At 46.4% G+C, this 17,080-nt stretch overlaps 2 protein-coding genes across 3 annotated transcripts in view; one reads left to right on the top strand and one right to left on the bottom strand.

Moving 5' to 3' along the window:
• The window catches only part of KCTD17 (potassium channel tetramerization domain containing 17), an 8,544-nt gene extending 7,793 nt beyond the window's left edge, over positions 1 to 751 (top strand). The window contains exon 6 of the mRNA XM_010711491.3: positions 306 to 751. Within this exon, the coding sequence (XP_010709793.1) occupies positions 306 to 311 (6 nt within the window). The 3' untranslated portion in view covers positions 312 to 751. The remainder of the gene's footprint in view (positions 1 to 305) is intronic.
• A 206-nt stretch (positions 752 to 957) lies between these two features.
• TMPRSS6 (transmembrane serine protease 6) overlaps positions 958 to 17,080 on the bottom strand; it is a 19,441-nt gene continuing 3,318 nt past the window's right edge. For both annotated transcript variants that reach the window (XM_003202263.4, XM_010711442.2), the window contains exons 5-18: positions 16,853 to 17,037; positions 13,557 to 13,598; positions 12,619 to 12,823; positions 12,116 to 12,252; positions 11,127 to 11,239; positions 10,486 to 10,595; positions 8,843 to 8,988; positions 7,901 to 7,999; positions 5,549 to 5,662; positions 5,321 to 5,437; positions 4,861 to 5,029; positions 3,927 to 4,198; positions 2,629 to 2,765; positions 958 to 1,929 (exon numbers count right to left, since the gene is read on the bottom strand). In XM_003202263.4, coding sequence (XP_003202311.1) covers positions 1,771 to 1,929; positions 2,629 to 2,765; positions 3,927 to 4,198; positions 4,861 to 5,029; positions 5,321 to 5,437; positions 5,549 to 5,662; positions 7,901 to 7,999; positions 8,843 to 8,988; positions 10,486 to 10,595; positions 11,127 to 11,239; positions 12,116 to 12,252; positions 12,619 to 12,823; positions 13,557 to 13,598; positions 16,853 to 17,037 — 2,005 coding nt within the window. In that variant the 3' untranslated portion in view covers positions 958 to 1,770. The remainder of the gene's footprint in view (positions 1,930 to 2,628; positions 2,766 to 3,926; positions 4,199 to 4,860; positions 5,030 to 5,320; positions 5,438 to 5,548; positions 5,663 to 7,900; positions 8,000 to 8,842; positions 8,989 to 10,485; positions 10,596 to 11,126; positions 11,240 to 12,115; positions 12,253 to 12,618; positions 12,824 to 13,556; positions 13,599 to 16,852; positions 17,038 to 17,080) is intronic.

Raw genomic sequence — 17,080 nt, 5'->3', positions numbered from 1 at the left:
TTTTTTTTTTCTTTCTGGGCCACCTGCATTGCTGGTGGAGTATCCCTGTACTGGGTGTCACCTTGCTGGTATCTCACTCCCTGTCCCCCTAAATATCTCTACACTGGATGGGTGAGTGGAGGCAGGTGTGTGCTGCCTGAGTACCTGTTGGGGATGTGTTGGCACCTGACAGAAGGTCTGGTAGCCCAGGAGCATCCCTGCCTCAGAGAGCCAGGGTTCACTTCACCGCTGTGTCTGAAGATGCGAGGTTGTAGCTCCTAAATAAATCTCACACTTTCTTCCTCCTTGCTGCCTCTCATTTCAAGTGGTAGAAATTTGGTGTTGGGAGGCTGGACAAAAGGATTGATCACCTGGAGCCATCAGAACTTGAACCTTCCTACTGGGCACAGGGATATCTCCTGCTGCATTTGTGCTGCATCTCCATGCAGGTGGAGCTACAGATCAGGTTTGCTAATCCCTATCCACACCCCTAAGCTTTAACAATGAAGCCTGCCTATCTTAATGACACCTTGACCCTGCTGTGTCTGGGACATAGCTGGGAGGGAGGGCAGGAAACTTGCACCAGTTTGCCAGTGCCAGGACTGGAGTTTGGCCAAAAAGATTCAAACCCCAAAAGAATTTATAACAGAATAATCATAGAATCATAGAAGTTGGAAAAGAGGACTAAGATTATATAGTCCAGCCACCAGCCCATCCCCACCATGCCCACTGACCACGTCCCTCAGTGCCACATCCGCGCGGTTCTGGAACACCTCCATGGACTGTGACTGCACCACCTCCCTGGGCAGCCTGTGCCACTGCAGCACCACTCTTTCTGGGAAAAAAATTTTCCAAATATCCAATCTGAACCTCTACTGGTGTAACTTCAGACCACCAGCTCTCATTCTAAATAGTAGACAATAATAAATCAAATTAAAGCAAAAAAAAAAAAATTCAAATGATTTTTATTTCTATTTCCAGAGTGGCCATGTTATATATATACATATACCTACTTATGCATATATATATATATATATGTATGTGTATATGTTTATCTTCAGTAAAAAACAGCCAATCCCATAGCAGTCACTTTCTAAAGCACTGTGCCCCTAAGTCTTCTCCTTCACCTCCTGGATTATCTGAGTTAGGATTCTGAAGCAGCTGAGAATTCCTCATGTTGAAGGTGTTCAGAAGGGCCGAAGGAAGAGAATAGGAGGGATGCTCTAATAGTTTTACTGCAGGCCTGGGATCTTCTGAGGGGCTCCAAGAGCAGCAGCTGGGTGCTGTTCCAGCAGGGAGGCAGGGCATGATGCTGAACTTGTGTATGAGAGTCAGTGAGACGTGAAGAGTTGCCTGGCGGAGCTGAACAGCACACACCAGCTAAGAAAATAAGCAATTAGGAAGATGGAAGAGGAGGAGTGATGGGAGGGGAAGGAGGAAGAAGAATGAGCAGCAGGAAGGAAGAGGGAGGGAGATTGATTTCACAGTTACTGGAATCTCTAACTACATCAGTCACATTTTCTTTCAGCAGACGTTCCAGCGTAAGACTGTGGCTGAATCACATGGTTCATGGAAAGTTCAGCTCTTCTTGTACATGGCTATGCCTGCTTTCCTTTGCAGTCCCCAATGCAAGCTTTTGTGTTTTCTTTTCACCCTGCTCAAAAGAGCATCCTGAGGCTGACAACATCCCGTACAGAAACTCTCTTTCTTTGAGAGGCAAATGAGCAAGGTCAGGAATGAGTGCCATTATGAGCGTAGATCTGATAAGGAGAAAGTAGAGGTGTGTGTTTCTCAGCTCATGGTTTGGTTTATCCAGCCCAGAACTTGAGTGATCCTGGTGTACACTCCATAGTAATTTGGAAGCCCGCACCCCATTCCCCAGCTGACCAAACCAGCCAGAAACCATCTGCCACTGGGCTCCTCACAGGCCAGTGGACCTCCAGAATCACCCTAGAGAAAAGGAGAGAAAAAATGGTGTGATGGTGACCCACAGCTATGTGTTTTTCATTGGCTTCAGAGTCCCTATGCACATATCTCCTCAACTTATGTCTGCGCCATCCACAACATCCCTTATGCCTTAGACAGATGTCAAAACTGTCTCCTGCACAAACATCTGATGTATTGCTGCATTCTTTCATCATGCAAATCCCTCCCCCTTAGCCAGCTCCCAGGCAGCTGGCAGATCTATTGTTTCCTTCTGCTCTATGAGGCATTTGCAAATACATGGAGAGCAAGGAAGCTGGTGAAACTTAACAGGATATCCTGCGGGATGGGAAACAGAGGAATTGCTTGAGATTGATTTACTGTAGTGAAGGAACTGACTGGTTACTGTGTCTGACAGATGCTAGTGAAATGAGAGGGGAAGAGACTGATGTAGACATGTGACTTTGAAGGGGGAGGTGAAGAGTGGAAAATGAGCTGGAATGAGAAACTGAGAAGTTTCTGTGTATTTGAATCCTGTATAAGTCAAAAATACTGGGAAGAAGTTGTCCTGTGAGCTGCTTCAGGCCACTGAGATCTGAGGAGTGACTGGGGAGGCAGGTGTTCTATGGTCTTCTCACCCTCATTTCAGGCTATGGAGTGCATTTGGGAAGCCTGGGACACAGCTCACCCATGCTACCCACCCTGCTCCCACAACCCCACTGTCACCTGGCAGGCATCCTTCTTGCCCTTGTTGTAGCCAGCACAGAGCATCCTGGGAGAAATCATGTAGTGATAGGCCTCGCTGCAGATGTCCTGCTGGATGATCTGCACATCCACCTTCTGCAGGATATTGCTAATGTGCCCTGGGGGTAGAGCACCAAGAGCAATGCAGGTGAGAAAGAGTGGAGCTTCCCACAGCCGACCCAGTTCCCCCAGCCCATCCCCATCTCATTGCCTGCTGAAAGCTGCCACCTGAATTTCTGTTCTACTGTCCATGAGCATCAGAGTTTCTGACTTTCAGCAGAGCACTCCACCTGCCTGACAGGAATAGCATTCCCCTGCTTTCCCTGCAGGAATACGTCATGGGCATTTTAGCTTTTGGGACAAGGAGGATTCTGGTTTGGGTCAACCTCTGGAATGCCAGTGTTCAGGTTTGCTTCTCACTGAAGTGAATTTTAAGCCATTCTGACTAAGTAATGCAAACCCAAGAATGTTCAGTTCTGGACAGAATCCTCTGAATATTTCCATTTAGGAAGCAAAGGGAGGAAGTCTGATTGTGACTAAAGACACAAAGCTGAACTGAGTGAGCATGTAAGTATGTATTCCTGTGCCATGCACTACTAAGCAGTCTGGGCCTGTTTGGTGGCCTTGAGGGAGGGGAATGTGGAGGATTATTCCCATATGGCTAAACTCTCTTTTCCTCACAAAACAGAGTAGACTCTGGGAATCATGGGAACATATCTTGGACCATGCTGTCTCTCAGCGGTGTATGGGCTCTGTGTATCCAAACTATGCTAATGTGATTCTTGGACATCACTCAGTGATGTCTGTGCACTAAATTTACTAGCACAGTTGTTGCTTGGGAAGATATGGCTGATAGGATCTTTGATAGGGCATCCCCAGGAGAGACAGTTTGATGAGGAGTAGTCTTTTATCTCAGCTCTCTCCATTTGGGCACTGTCTCTGGAGAACAACATGATAGGAGCCAACATGCCTGCATAGCATGAGGTTGGACTTTGGGACTGGGGCTCCTCCATGACCATAGGTAGCCAGACTAATAAATTCTGCATGATTATTCTAGATTTTGGGTGAACACATGCTATCCTCAAATATCTTACTAGACTTTCAAACTTACTTCTTTGAAAGAGATTTTGAGACATTCAGCAGGTAAATTGTGACCAAAAAGCAAAGGATGTATGATACTTTAGGGTGAGCAGAAGACTGTTCTACCTACCCTACATCTGAACCTATGTTTCCACCTTGGTCCAGCTGCTGTAGACCACCAGCAAAAACACTGCACTTACCACCTTCCTTGAGTGCTCCCCAGCCAGTGATCCAGCAGTGAAGGCCAGGCTCAAAGAGGTGGGAAGTGGCAGGCAAGCAGATGGGCTGGATGTAGGGTGAGATGATCACAGGATGGTCCAGCTGGAGCAGGGCCACATCATAGTCGTGACTGTCCTCCTCATAATAAGGGTGGAGGAAGAGGCGGATCACTTTGAAGGACACCTCTGTGTGGCTGGTGGTGTTTTGGAAATATTTGCCCAAGTAAATGGTCCAAACAGAGGGAGAAGCCAATCTGTAGGATGTAGCAAAGAAGAAAACTCATCTCATAAACAGGGAAGGATGGGAAGAGGTATCATCAGGATGATACCTCTAAGAAAATCCTATCTCCAGCAGGACAATAGGAGCACAGGGGAACTTTCCCTGGGCTTAAGCAGAAAGAAGCAGGAAAAGATTGTTTTAGACTCAAAATTCTGTCTTTTTGCTTTACACATGCTGTTTTCTCCTACATTACCTCTCTGGGTACAAAAATCTCCCTGTTTTTCTATGGCCATCTCTCTGTTCCTCTTTTCTCTCCTTCTATTTCTTATCTCTCAGCTGACTTACACTGTCTCCCTGTCAAACGCATGCACACACATACCATCTAACAGAGCTGAACTAGCTTTATCCATTCTGCATCAGAACTCTTCAAGATGACCAAAGATCATGTTTCCTCCTGAAAGAACAGGCCCTGGAGATGGGCAGTGTGGGAACCAAACAGCATCTTCAGCAGGTGATGGTATCCCAGTCCCATCCTACCACATGCTGATGTGTCCACAGCAGTAGCAGCATGGGAACAGGTCAGAGCCAAAGGAAAGAAGGACCTATGAGATGTCTTTCACTACCATTGTTCACTCACTGCCACACTATGAATCTTAACATCCTTCTCTGGTCCATCACCCTCCCCTCTCTATTTACCTCTCATCTTGGAAGCAATGTGCAGCTGAGACCACCCAGCGGTCAGCAATGAGCGTTCCCCCACAAATGTGTCGTCCCCGGACTTGCAGGCTGGCTTGCCATGGCCATTCTCCTTCCACAGAGTTAGCACCGCCGATAATCCTGCTGAGAGGGGCCTGCAGCCCACAGTCTGTGGAGAAGAAGACACGGTTCATTCTTTAGTGGATGAAAGAACATGAGATATCATGTCTGCCCTTCCTTGGGGTTGGAACGTGATGGTCTTTGAGGTCCCTTCCAACCCAAGCCATTCTATGATTCTGTGATTCTACAATTCTACTCCTTTGGACCCTTGCCCTGCCTGGCAATGTGGAAGCTTCAGAGCTACTAAGAAGGGCAATCAAAGCATAAACTCTTTCCCTGCCCAAATTGGGGTTGTGGGGCATCCTGAATCTGTCTAACATGGGGCTGAGCATTTTCTTACCACAGTGCTTCTCATCAGACAGGTCCTTGCAGTCCACAGTGGCATCACACAGCGGGTTGGGTTTCTTCACACAGGTCCCATCGTCACAGCGGTGGGTGAAAGGACCACAGGGGACCACTGTGAAGATGGAGGGGAGACAGGGCTGAGGGAATGTGAGCTACACTACCAACAGCCTTGGTTTGAGAGTAGGACGAGGCACGTGTCAGCCCCTCCCTGTCCCTTCCCTACCTTCATTGCAGTGCTCTTCGTCGCTCCCATTGACACAGTCCTGCTGCTGATTGCAGACCCTGCTGAACTCAATGCAGGTGCTGTCCTCTTGGCACTGGAACTTTGCAGGGCACACTGCACAGGATGGAAGCAACCAGCAATTAAATACACTAGACATAGGTGCGATGTCACCAATAGGCTCCACAACCTCTTTCCCTGCCTCATGAGAGCCTGGCAGCCTGTGCACAAGGCATTTAATTTCAGGTTCTTGTTGTTGGTCTTTGCCTGAGCTACACTGTAGATATTTATGCACCACATCTTATACTTTGCTGATTTTGACCTGGCTTGCCTTGATTTCTTGGCTTCACCTCAGACCTGCCTCAACACTGTAGGTTTGTCTCATGGACCCTGGGCTCTGAGTTGACTTTAGTTACATCTCCATAGCTGCTCTGCTTACCTTGCTCAAATTCTATGGGGTGGCATCCTGGCTGCTGAGGTCAGTGTTCCTCCTCTTTGCTCTCATGGATCACCTTCCCCTACAGAACAGCTGCTCATGCTCTGTGGTAGGTAAGTCCTGAACCTTGATGGATTTCTTGATATCCATGATGGCTGGTAGTTGCTCAAGATGGAAACCAATGCCTACTCATCACAGCTTGATTATGAATTTATATAGCAAGAACTGTTGTTTGCTCTGTTCTTTTGTGTATTTGTGTGCAACACCAAACATGATGGACCTCTACCTCCTAGGCATTTTCTTACTACAAAGGCTCCTTCACTAATTAGTGTGAGCTTCCACAAGATTAAAGGCTCGTGAAGGTGTGAGGTAATGTGAAAACTGGTTTTAAAGATAAGATCTGTTCCGTATAGGAGGATGAATAATCAGACATGCAACAATTAAAAGAATGTAAGAACATCTATCTGCAAGAGGGAAGTATACAAGCCCTGATGTCAGAGACCTGGATGATGGGACATAGTGCATCCTCAGCAAATCTGCAGAAAATACAAAAGAAGGTGATCCTTCCCCTCTATTCAGCTTTGGTGAGAGACTTCCAGAGCACTGTGTTCATTTCAGGGCTTGATAGTACTCAAAACTTGACTACCCAAGACCATGAACAACCTAGGTGACCTACTTCGGGTGGTAAGGCACTGGAACAGGTTGCCCAGAGAGGTATTGGATATCTCATCCCCATCCAAGGTCAGGCTGGATGGACTCTGAGCACCCTGATAGTGTTGTGGGTATCCCTGCTCATTGAAGGGGAGTTAGACCAAGATAATTCTATAATTCATTGACCCCCCATAGCTGCCCCTCAAACTCAGTGATTCTGTGAGAACTTTCATGCTTTCACCAACAAATGAAAATTTCCTTTTGAAAGATTTCTCCATTTTTATTCTCTTATTCTCTTTTATATTTTAGACTGAATTCTGAATCCTTCAGAATTGGCTACTATCTTCAGTAGTTCAGGGATCTTATTGTCTGAAAAAACAGCCAGATGGGACAACTAATGAAAAATTAGTTGTGGCAGCAATGTGATGAGCACCCACTCATACCAGTGATGGGATATGGTTTGAATCAGGTGTCTTGTCTGATTCTGAACAGCTCTTCCTATGAGAACAAGACTTTGCAGGAATCCTGGGATACTGTGGACTTTCTGAGCCAGTATCAACTGGTATTTGTGCTGAGAATCGATGTTTGGTTGGGATATTTCCCAACTGGTTGGCTATATATCGTTCAGGATTTCTGCATTTAATGTGTCACGACTGGCCTGGGGGAATGAGGAGGGAGCAGAGCGGTTTTGAGGTGGCGTTGACAGGGAGGGAGGGTTGGGAAGGGGACACTGAGTGCAAAGACAGCAGAGGGGGCTGCAGGCCATGGCTGAGATAGATTGCCGGGACAGGGTGGTGGAGACCAGGATAAGGTGGTGGTCAGCCTGGACAGAGGGATCTTCCAGACTATCTGAAGCTCTTGGTGCATGATATCAGGGTTCTACAGGGATGACTGCACTATGCACAGGAGATGTAGTGGATGCTCCATCCCTGGAGATACCCAAGGTCAGGCTGGAGGGGCTCTGAGCATCCTGATCTAGCTGTAGATACTCCTGTACATTCAGGGGAGTTGGACTAGATGATCTTTAAAGGTCTCTTCCAACTCAAACCATTCTATGGTTCTATGAATAATTGCTGCTCCTCTTTCTGGAACAATCTGAAACCACCTGGCAGTGGGATGTCACTTTTGTGGATAGGTTTTATCTCTTGAAGGTGGAAGCACAGGTTGTAGTCTGGTCATATGGATCCTCCCCCATCTCTTCCTACCTTTGGAAGAGCAAGGACTTGTGTCCTCCTGGGATCAAGGACGAGTAGCTGGACATCACTTACCACAATTTCTCTCATCCAGCCCATTGGGGCAATCTTTGATTCCGTCACAGGCTGGGACGCACAAGCCATTCACTGAACACAGGAACTCTCTGGGACAGGCTGTGAAACCAGAAAGCAGTCAGTTCCCACTGACTGGAAACCTTGAAGCAGAGCATGGTGACTTAAAAGTGGAGCATGGAACCGCATACCTTCCTGACTACACACAAGCTGCAGCAGCTTGCATGTGGCCTCACTAAAATCCCCCAATTTTGCTACATCATCCACCTGCCTGGCACACTCTACCTCTGATCTAGCACTGTTCCATGACTCCTGAGCACCACAGCAAAAATGAAGTCATTTCTCTGGGGCTGTGATTAAATCTTTGTCAGGGCCACAGAGGAGCTGTTTTTAGACACTTGTTGCCAGGTGCACATATTCAGGTACTGGTGTGGATTACAGCAACCCTATAGGAGGGAACTGGAAAAACCTTGGAAAGGAGTATGCGTGCATTATTTGTGCGTAGTTTCATTTCTCTCTCACTTGCACCTATTCCAAGTCGAGCAGGAAACAGATCTCTTCTAAGAGCTCTTATGATTGAAACAAACACCTCTTCAAGTCAGAGATGGCCTCCCATTCAAATCCCAAGGCCAATCCATGCTGTGGGCACAGGGGTGAGCCAGTAAGCAGTGTTCTGGAGCTGGGCCTTGGTGCCAGAATGCTCTGGGAACATGAGTCAGAGATAATTGCTGAAGCAGCTTTAGATGTAAACACTTCTTTTTGGGAGATCAGTGGTGTGTGCATCACTGTGTTTATGGACACGTGCCTGAAGAGCACTTGGCACCTGGAGCTCATGGGATGTGCTTTGTGTTTCTCCTAACACAACCCAAGCACATAAGGGGCTGCTTGTAAACATCTGGGACCTCCACCACCCCTCTAAGGAGAAAATGGGAGTCCTGAACTTACGATCAGATTGGTTGTACAGGCTGTAAGCTGCCTGCACGCCGGGGCCAGTTAAGGAGATTTGCGAGGTGAAGGTGATGGCAATGTCAGCAGAGGATGTGACTGGGATCCTCTCGGCATAAGCTTGTAGGGTCCGCAGGCCGCACAACCTGAGGAGCAAACACAGATGGGATGTCCCAGGCAGCAAGGGAGAAGACAACCAAGAGAGGCAAGGAGGTTTTCTGGGGCTGGGGATGATGGGAAGGGACAGGGTTCAGGAGGTAAGGCAAAATACTTTAAAATGATATAAGGTTATAAAGGAGAAATGGGAAAAGGCTATGATTTACACCCATGTCCAGTCAACATGTAGGAGAGCTGACACTGGATCTTGCTCTGCCTGGTTGGATCTTGCTCCTCCTGCCACAGAACAATGGCTGAGCAAGACCAAGTGGGAAAGAGTAACCCTGTAGAAACAAGAGGCCCTCTCTGGGCACAAAGCAACATATCTAAGCTAGGGCCTGTCCCAAAATGACTGAAAAAGGTGGGTGACAAAGACCCAGAGATAAATAGGAATGAAGAAAACACTACACATGTATGCTGTGGTGGGAACTGATGCAGAAAAAAGGGAAACAAGTAGAAAGGCCAAGAAATCAGAAGCTAAATATCTGGGCACAACAAGGCACAATTAAGCCTGATGAACAAGATGAGAACAACCTATACATATTGTCACTCAGTTCTACCCTCTAGCCATACATGAGTTCAGAGTGACCCTACTTTTGGGCATTTCCCACTTTGGGGGCAAGTGTTGAAGTCAGGCTACACAAAGCAGTTCAATTCTTATATATATATTCCCTAAGAAATCAGGTTGCAGAAACTGTAGCTCTGATGATTTCAGAGAGGAAGGTAAGTTGAAAAAAAATAAAAATCCTAAGCCAGGGGAATGCAATGTTCAGTAACTTCTGGACATTCAGAAGTTACTGAACTTCAGATCCTTCAGAGGAAAAGAAGTTACCACTGCAGGAATGGTAGGGAGGAAGTCAGTGAGGCATGCTGGGGAAGGTTTCGGAAGGAAGAAGACAATCTTGCAGTGATTCTTAGGAAACAAAAGGGTCCATCCAGCTCTGAGCCTGCTTTGAGTGCAGCTGTGTCTCCTTGCACCTAGGTGGTGGTGAGCAGCAGCAAATGTATGGAGGAGGCAGATTATGGGAAGTCCCCCAGGGGTATGCGGTTCTAATCAAAGCAGGAGGATCTGGAACTTGGCGGAAGATCTGTACGGAGGTGGATGCGAGGCAACAGCACACGCAGATAATAGTGCAGAGGTGGTGATAGGCAGATTTGCAAACACAGGAGACGTGGGAGGACACCAAGGTTACACACAGAGGGGAAAACTAGGAAGCATGACGCAAACAGCAAGACAGAGAAGGCAGGCTGGTAATTCGGAGCAAATTTATAGGAAATGTGTTCACTAGGGAGCCTGTGAATGAGAGAGGCTGAAAAAGAAGTAGGCAGGCCAGAAAGAGGCACCATCCCAGGTAGCGACCACTGAGCACGGTGATAGGATCTCCCTCCTTAGACCTGGTGGCTGAACTGAGCAAGGAACCTGCAGAGGTTTCATCCCAGTTGAGGAGTGGGAAGCAAGAGACAGAAACCAGGACACTAGCACAAACCTTCTGTTCTGAATTATCCACTGGCCTTGTGTACAGGGCAGGTCCTGCTTCTGTCTGCTGAGTGCATAAGCGTCAAACCACAGAGTGACCCCATAGTCAAGGGATGGGACCTGCAGGGGAGGAGGTCAAGAGCAGTGTGAAGATGATGGCTTCCTGTGAGTGCTACAGCCCACCCCATGCAACAGAAGTGAGCAGGGTAGATGTGAAGGGGAGAGCTACCAGTTCACACATTGCAAACTAGAAGGAAGGACCATCTAAATTAGGCCCACATTATAGCCAAAGGTGGCTCTGCTGCCAGTCTCAGATTGTGGTAATTTCTAGTAATCTGGTTTTGTCTTGAAGAACAGCTCTGGAGCCAAGATTACAGATTCCTGCTCAGCAATGGCATCTCTGCTCTAGCATGCAATATGAGACTCCCTTGCCTCCAGAAACACACATAAAGTGCAGGCTAGGCAGGCTGCTGCCATCTTCTCATGATTGTATCATGGAGAGAACTGGCCAAGTGCTGTACACCACCTGAATCATAGAATCAAAGAATCATACCATAACGGATTTATAGAATCACAGAACCACAGAATGGTGTAGAATGCCACATGGATTTCAGGGAGAAGGTGGATGCTCTCGTAGGGGTTGGCTCTTACCGACATGTGCCAGGTGCACTGGGTATTGGGCGAGTAGTAACTGGGGTAATGTGGCGTGCTGATCTTCCCCTGCAAGTCCAGGCCTTCCCGCAGGGTTATATTCACTCCACAGGCTGTAAACAAAGACATTGAAAACCCTGCTACCTGTCAGCTCATGCTCAGCCTGGTATGTACTATCGTGTACTTATCCAATTCTGGTAGGGAAGAAAAGAGGGTCTAAGACTTGATGCTAACATTCATAGAATTGCAGAATCATTGAGGTTGAAAAAGACCTCTTAAACAGTTCAGCCATCAGCCCATCCCCACCATGCCCACTAATCATGTCCCTCACATCCACATGGTTCTTCAACATCTCCTGAGATGGTGACTCCACCACTTCCCTGCACAACCTGTGCCAGTGCAGCAACACTCTTTTGGAGAAAAAGTTTTTTCTAATATCCAACCTGAACTTCCCTTGTCACAAGTTGAAGCTGTAACTCTCATCCTATCACGGTTACCTGGGAGGTGAGGACAACCCGCACCTCACCACAATCTGCTTTCAGATTGTTGTTAGAGAATCCATAGTGGAATTCATTAATTGAAATGTGACTCCCTTTAAGAGGCCATTTCCACCTGGCAAGACTTTTAGCTTTCTCCTCTTGTCCAGAGAAGCACAATGGCAATGTATTTTGTTGCTTAGTTTCCTATATTGAATTTACATGAGTGTAGCTGGATGTGTGGCCCAGATGCTATCTGGTCTGTGCAGTCACAAGAGCTTGAGCTTGTTTCTGAAGTATCATGATCATTCTGGGCTCTGCTTGCCAGAGTCTGTGCTTGCCAGATACTGATATGTGAGCTCAGGCCAGTGAGAAAAATTTAACTCGCTTTTTGCTCATCAATTCTACCTTTGCAATCTTGGCCCCTAATGGGAATGGAGCATCTCTAGGTGCACTGTATTGTTGGAGATAACCTTTCCGCACTTATGGCCACCCTCCTCTAGCCTTCCTTACCTTTGAGGGGCACCACCTGTGCTGAAAGGATGAAGGGGTCATAGTAGCTGTACAGGGCTTTCTTCCACACAATGGACATGACAGGGCCTGATGAAAGGACTTCCACAACAGGCTCCTGCCGGCTGCAGCCATAGATCCTGAAAGGAGAACAAAGACATGGGGAAAAAAGTTGGGAGTGAAGCAAGCAACAAACAAATGAAAGAGAAGAATGAGAAAGAGAGAAAGCAGATGTCTGTGTTGTCCAAAAAACATGCCCATTGTGACACTCTAACTGAATCAAATATAGGGCCAGCAGAGAGACAGCTTGTGCTGCTGTAATCTATCAGACTGCAGGGCTGACTGTGTGCTATCCCACATCAGTGACTTCATCTCATCACTGAGAGACAGGTTTTGCATCAAAGAGAATTTCCTCTGATGAAGTGTAACACCTTCCCCTGCTGTGGTGTGTTCTGCCATCCTGCCTTGCTTCCCCACCGTGCCTGCCCTGCTCAGGAGCTACCTACGAGGTGATGAGGTGTTTCTCCAGGGGACCAGCTGCATCATACATAGCCAGGCGGTCCCTGCAGTCTGGCAGAGTCCACTCTAAGCGTAGCTTGATCATGTAGCCCTCGAGGCCATGGAGGTGCCAAAGACAACTGGAGGCCAGGTAGTCAGGGCCCTCCAGTGTTAGAAAGTCATCCTCCTGGACGTAGCTGTATCTGTAGCAACCTGAATGCAGAGGAAAGATAGACGGTTTTAAACCTCAGGGTGATGTAGCTGGAGGGAAGAGGGGCTTAGCGGTGGTTGTAAAGGAACTTAAGATATGGGATTGTCACTTGGGATATCAGTGTGTGCTCTATTTCAGGGTTAGGTTGAATCATCCCAGTGATCTCAGGTTACTTTCACACATGTCTCAGTGACACCAATCCCCTCTTACTGGTGTCCCAGCTTCCCTCTGTAGAACTGTCCCCGCTCCCTTGGTTAAGCCCATCCTGTCTCAGGTTTTAAATATCACAGCACAGTCATCTTCCACTGGCTTCCTTTTCTTTTGCATCTCTTTCTTCTCTCTTCCCCATATTCTTCCCAGATTTACAACCCCCATGTTTGCTTTCCAGGCTTCAGCTGCTTCCCAAACCTGCATTTTTGAGCAAGGTCAGCTTATAGGTGAGTTTCTAATAGTAGAGCTAATGCAAATTGCCAGCCACAACACTTAAAGCACTGCTCACAATTATTGAAAGCACTTTCAATCATCATTAGGACAATAGATTGCACCACATCCAATGCAGAGCCATGGAGGGAAACCCCCAGCTTTATACAATAGATTTTCTTGTGCTCCCTTGCTAGTGCTCTTATCTCCCCTTCCCAGGTTTTACAGCCTCAAGAAACTAATAGACCTTCTGTCCTCTGTAAAAATCCCTCCCACAAGGTAATAAATTCAAAAGGAAAATAAAAGATAGCCTACCCAGAGTGGATTTCAGCACTACTATGTCTTTCACAGTGGATTCTGTTAGAAAATAAATATATAAAGAAAGATAAAAAGAAAAATGGTTGTATCTGCATGTTAGCATAGCAGGTGATGACTCCCTTCCTGTGTAGATGACTCCCTTAAAACTTTGGCTTGGGGTACTCTCCATGTACTTCTGTCTGCTCTCAGAGACCTGTTTCAGTCATGCATTTCTCATCCCATCCCATTAGAACATCTCCCTGGCCCCTGCCCCAAATCCAAAATCCCTAATTCATTATTTCCAGCCCACCACAGGCTTATCTGCTTTTTTCACTTTCCCACTCCCTGGTGGTATTTCAGGAGATTTTTTCCCTTTCTTACCAGGGCTGGACATTGTATTAGGCACTCCTTTCCCTGGAAACCACAGCACAGATCACAGCCTCCCGTTCCAGAGCCTCCACCTTGCTCTTTGAATTCAGATAACTCTCACTGAAAAGCATGGGATTTATTGAAGGTGGAGAAGCAGGTCTCTTGATGGTGTGTTGTTGATAGCTACTGAATAGCCTACAACATCCATCTTTAAGGAATCAGAATCATTAGGCTTGAAAAGACCTCCAAGATCATCAAGTCCAACCATCAACTCCTCACCACCAAGCCTGAGGAGAGGGGAGCCCAGGAGTGATGCCTCTGGGCTTTAAGTCATGCTTTGGAGGTGCTGGCAGCTCTGCCTCCTGGACTGAATGCTCCTGGTATCCTGGTGCTAGTCCCCAAATCAGAGAATCACAAAGTTCAGAAAGGACCTCTAAGATCGAGTCCAGTCGTCAACCCATCACCACCAGGCCCGCTAATCCATGTCCCTAGGTGCTACATCTCCACTTTTCTTGAACACCTCCAGGGACAGTGACTCCACCAAATATCCAGGTCCCAGCTGATACTGAAGTCCAGGTCCTGAAATTTTGCATCTGAAGTCATGGGGTAAATCTGATCTCCACCCTCTCAGATTATCAGGAGTTTGGCTTCTTAATTGTACTGCTATGGGTTGACAGCTTTTGCTACAGATCAAAGTCAAAGGAAGGCTCTGCTGATATCTTTGTGAATAACCACAGCAATTTAGGGTTAAACACAGAAGAGTAACTGAATAATTCAAACAATGCCTCTGAGCCCCCCCTGAGACCACTCCCTGGTGTAGTATAGCGTCTTGGGGAGAGACTTCTGGGGATGTGATGCAGAGAAAAGCACCAGCATGGACTCTAAATTTACACAGAACAAAGTTACAGGGTACACAACCCTTTTAGGAGCTGGGTCCTGCTTCAGCCTCCCAGCTGAACAGGGAGCAGCCAGGGATCAGGTGCAACTGCCAGAACAAGAGGCACAATGAAGTCAGCTGGATGTGAGGACTGCTGCTGGAAACTTGTCTAGGCTGGGGCTTTGGTCTTTTTTGACTACTAAGCAAAGCTTCCAATTCTGCGGGGAGAGCTCTGGTGTTTTGTCATGGTACAAACAGGTGTTGTGGAAAGGATGATCCTGCAGGCATAAGGAGAGACACACATGCTGTGTATAGGGAAGGACATGCTGAGCTGGCTTTACATTCTCTTTCATCTGAAGGTAATAAAACTGAGTTCCTGCGAGGAGAATGAAGGAAGTCTTGATACTCTCTGGGGGGTAATGAGGGACCTGAGGTGAGTGTGGTTGTTAAAAATAAAGCACTGGAAGGCTGGAAAATGTTCATGCACTAGACAGTAGTCCACAGCAGCAAGAATTCATATTTAGAGCTAAGCAGGTCAGCAAGTGAGACTGTCAGAAAGCAATGAAGTGCTAATGGCTTGCTATTAGTTGGCTATTTTTTCACTTTGCTTTTAAAGAGCAAAGGAAGCCAGAGGTTAAGCCACTGGACTGAACTCACTCTGGCCCTGCAGTGTAAAAGTTTGTGGCTTAGGCTGGAATGCAGGAAGGATGAGGGAAAGCAGAAAGAGCCAGAGAAACTATAACTAGCGTGTTAGCTTTAAAATGGGAAGATGTGCTTCCTGCTCATGCAAATCTACCTGAAATGAAGACAGCAGTGAAACAGATGCAAAGGGAATAAGAGGAAACTGGAGACAGTTAAAAGAATGTCACCATCATTTGTATTTTTTGTGAATTACGTTATGAAGTAAGTAAATAGAAAATGCAGGATGGGCTGATTTTGAAGCAGTTAGCATATTGTCTTTTGACATCTCTCTTAAAAAAGTTAATTTAAGTTGGCTGAACATAAGGTCTAGTATGCTGGAAACAAATTATAGGCAGAAACAAATGATAAGCAGAAGTGACTAATTCTAACTGCAGGCAGGGAGAGAGGTGTTCATGAGATGTGAATGCAGTTTCAACACAATATCTTAACACAAATATATGGATGAGGGAGTGAGATCATTTTAAGAGAATCAAATTTACTTTGGGGACATCAGAAAAATTACAGCTAAATCAAAACAACTGAGATGTGGAGGGAAAAATTAAAGAAATATGAGTGGGATATATTAACATAAGATTTATCTTTGAAAAACGCAACATAACATTGTCTGGGGAAAAAAAACTTGGAGCTGTAACATTTAATGTGAAGAAGAAACTTGGAAGTGAGATACTGTAGAGGAAAGAAGAAACACAATGTATTTTAAAACCTCTGTGGTTTGGGGCTCTGTAGGAGGGATCAGATCAGGATGAGAAGCTAAGTTTCATTATAAAGGCTAAATACAAATTCCACTGAACTTAGATGCACTGAATGTAGACACATTCCATAGTCCTTTACCTAACACAGATTTAGAGAATTTCTGTAGGATTTCTTTTTAAACAGGCTGTGATCTTTACTTCGGGAAGGAACTGTAGCTGCTGCAATGCGTTGTCTCGGAGTAAGACTAGTGGTGACTTAAATATGTTGACTTTGTTCCCTCAGTCAAGTAGACTGGCGTATGAAAGAGGACAGTGAAAGGAGACAACCTAGTTGATCAGCTCAGTTCAAAATTTGCAATAAAGTCATGACCTGCGTGAGATGTTTCTTCTCAGAAGGTGAAAAAAAAATTGTTGCCTAACTGGTCACGGTCAGCTGCATCTCCAAGAATGTTTAATCCTTCAAATAAAGGTGTCCATTATGAAAGTTGAATTCCTCTATGAGGAAGAAACATATGTAATTATCTTGATCCTTATTCCTTCCTTATCCTCTTAGATTTGTTCTATTTCCTTCAGTAGTGACTTCTGCTCGCTTCTTATAACCTCCCTTCAGCACCTTTGGCCAAATTTGGGCCATTTCTGACTGCTTAGGCCACATTTGAGCAGCTGGTACTTACCCAGCAGAATCAGCGAGTCTGGGTTGACCCTGTACTCTGCCTGGTAGGACAGGCTGCCCGAACTGTTGAAGCTGTTGGTAAGCTCTTGGTGGAGCACTGCATTTACCCTCTCAGCAGTCATCTCCTTCTGCTGACTCTCAGGAATTTGGAGGGTAAACCAGAAGAAGAAGGTCAGAGCCCCCTCCCTAACAGAGAAACAGGATGTTAAATATCTTCTGGGATGGCAAA

This window comes from Meleagris gallopavo, chromosome 1 (assembly GCF_000146605.3).
Source record: "Meleagris gallopavo isolate NT-WF06-2002-E0010 breed Aviagen turkey brand Nicholas breeding stock chromosome 1, Turkey_5.1, whole genome shotgun sequence".
NCBI classification, from domain to species: domain Eukaryota; kingdom Metazoa; phylum Chordata; class Aves; order Galliformes; family Phasianidae; genus Meleagris; species Meleagris gallopavo.
This window is presented reverse-complemented; position numbering and strand designations above follow the sequence as displayed.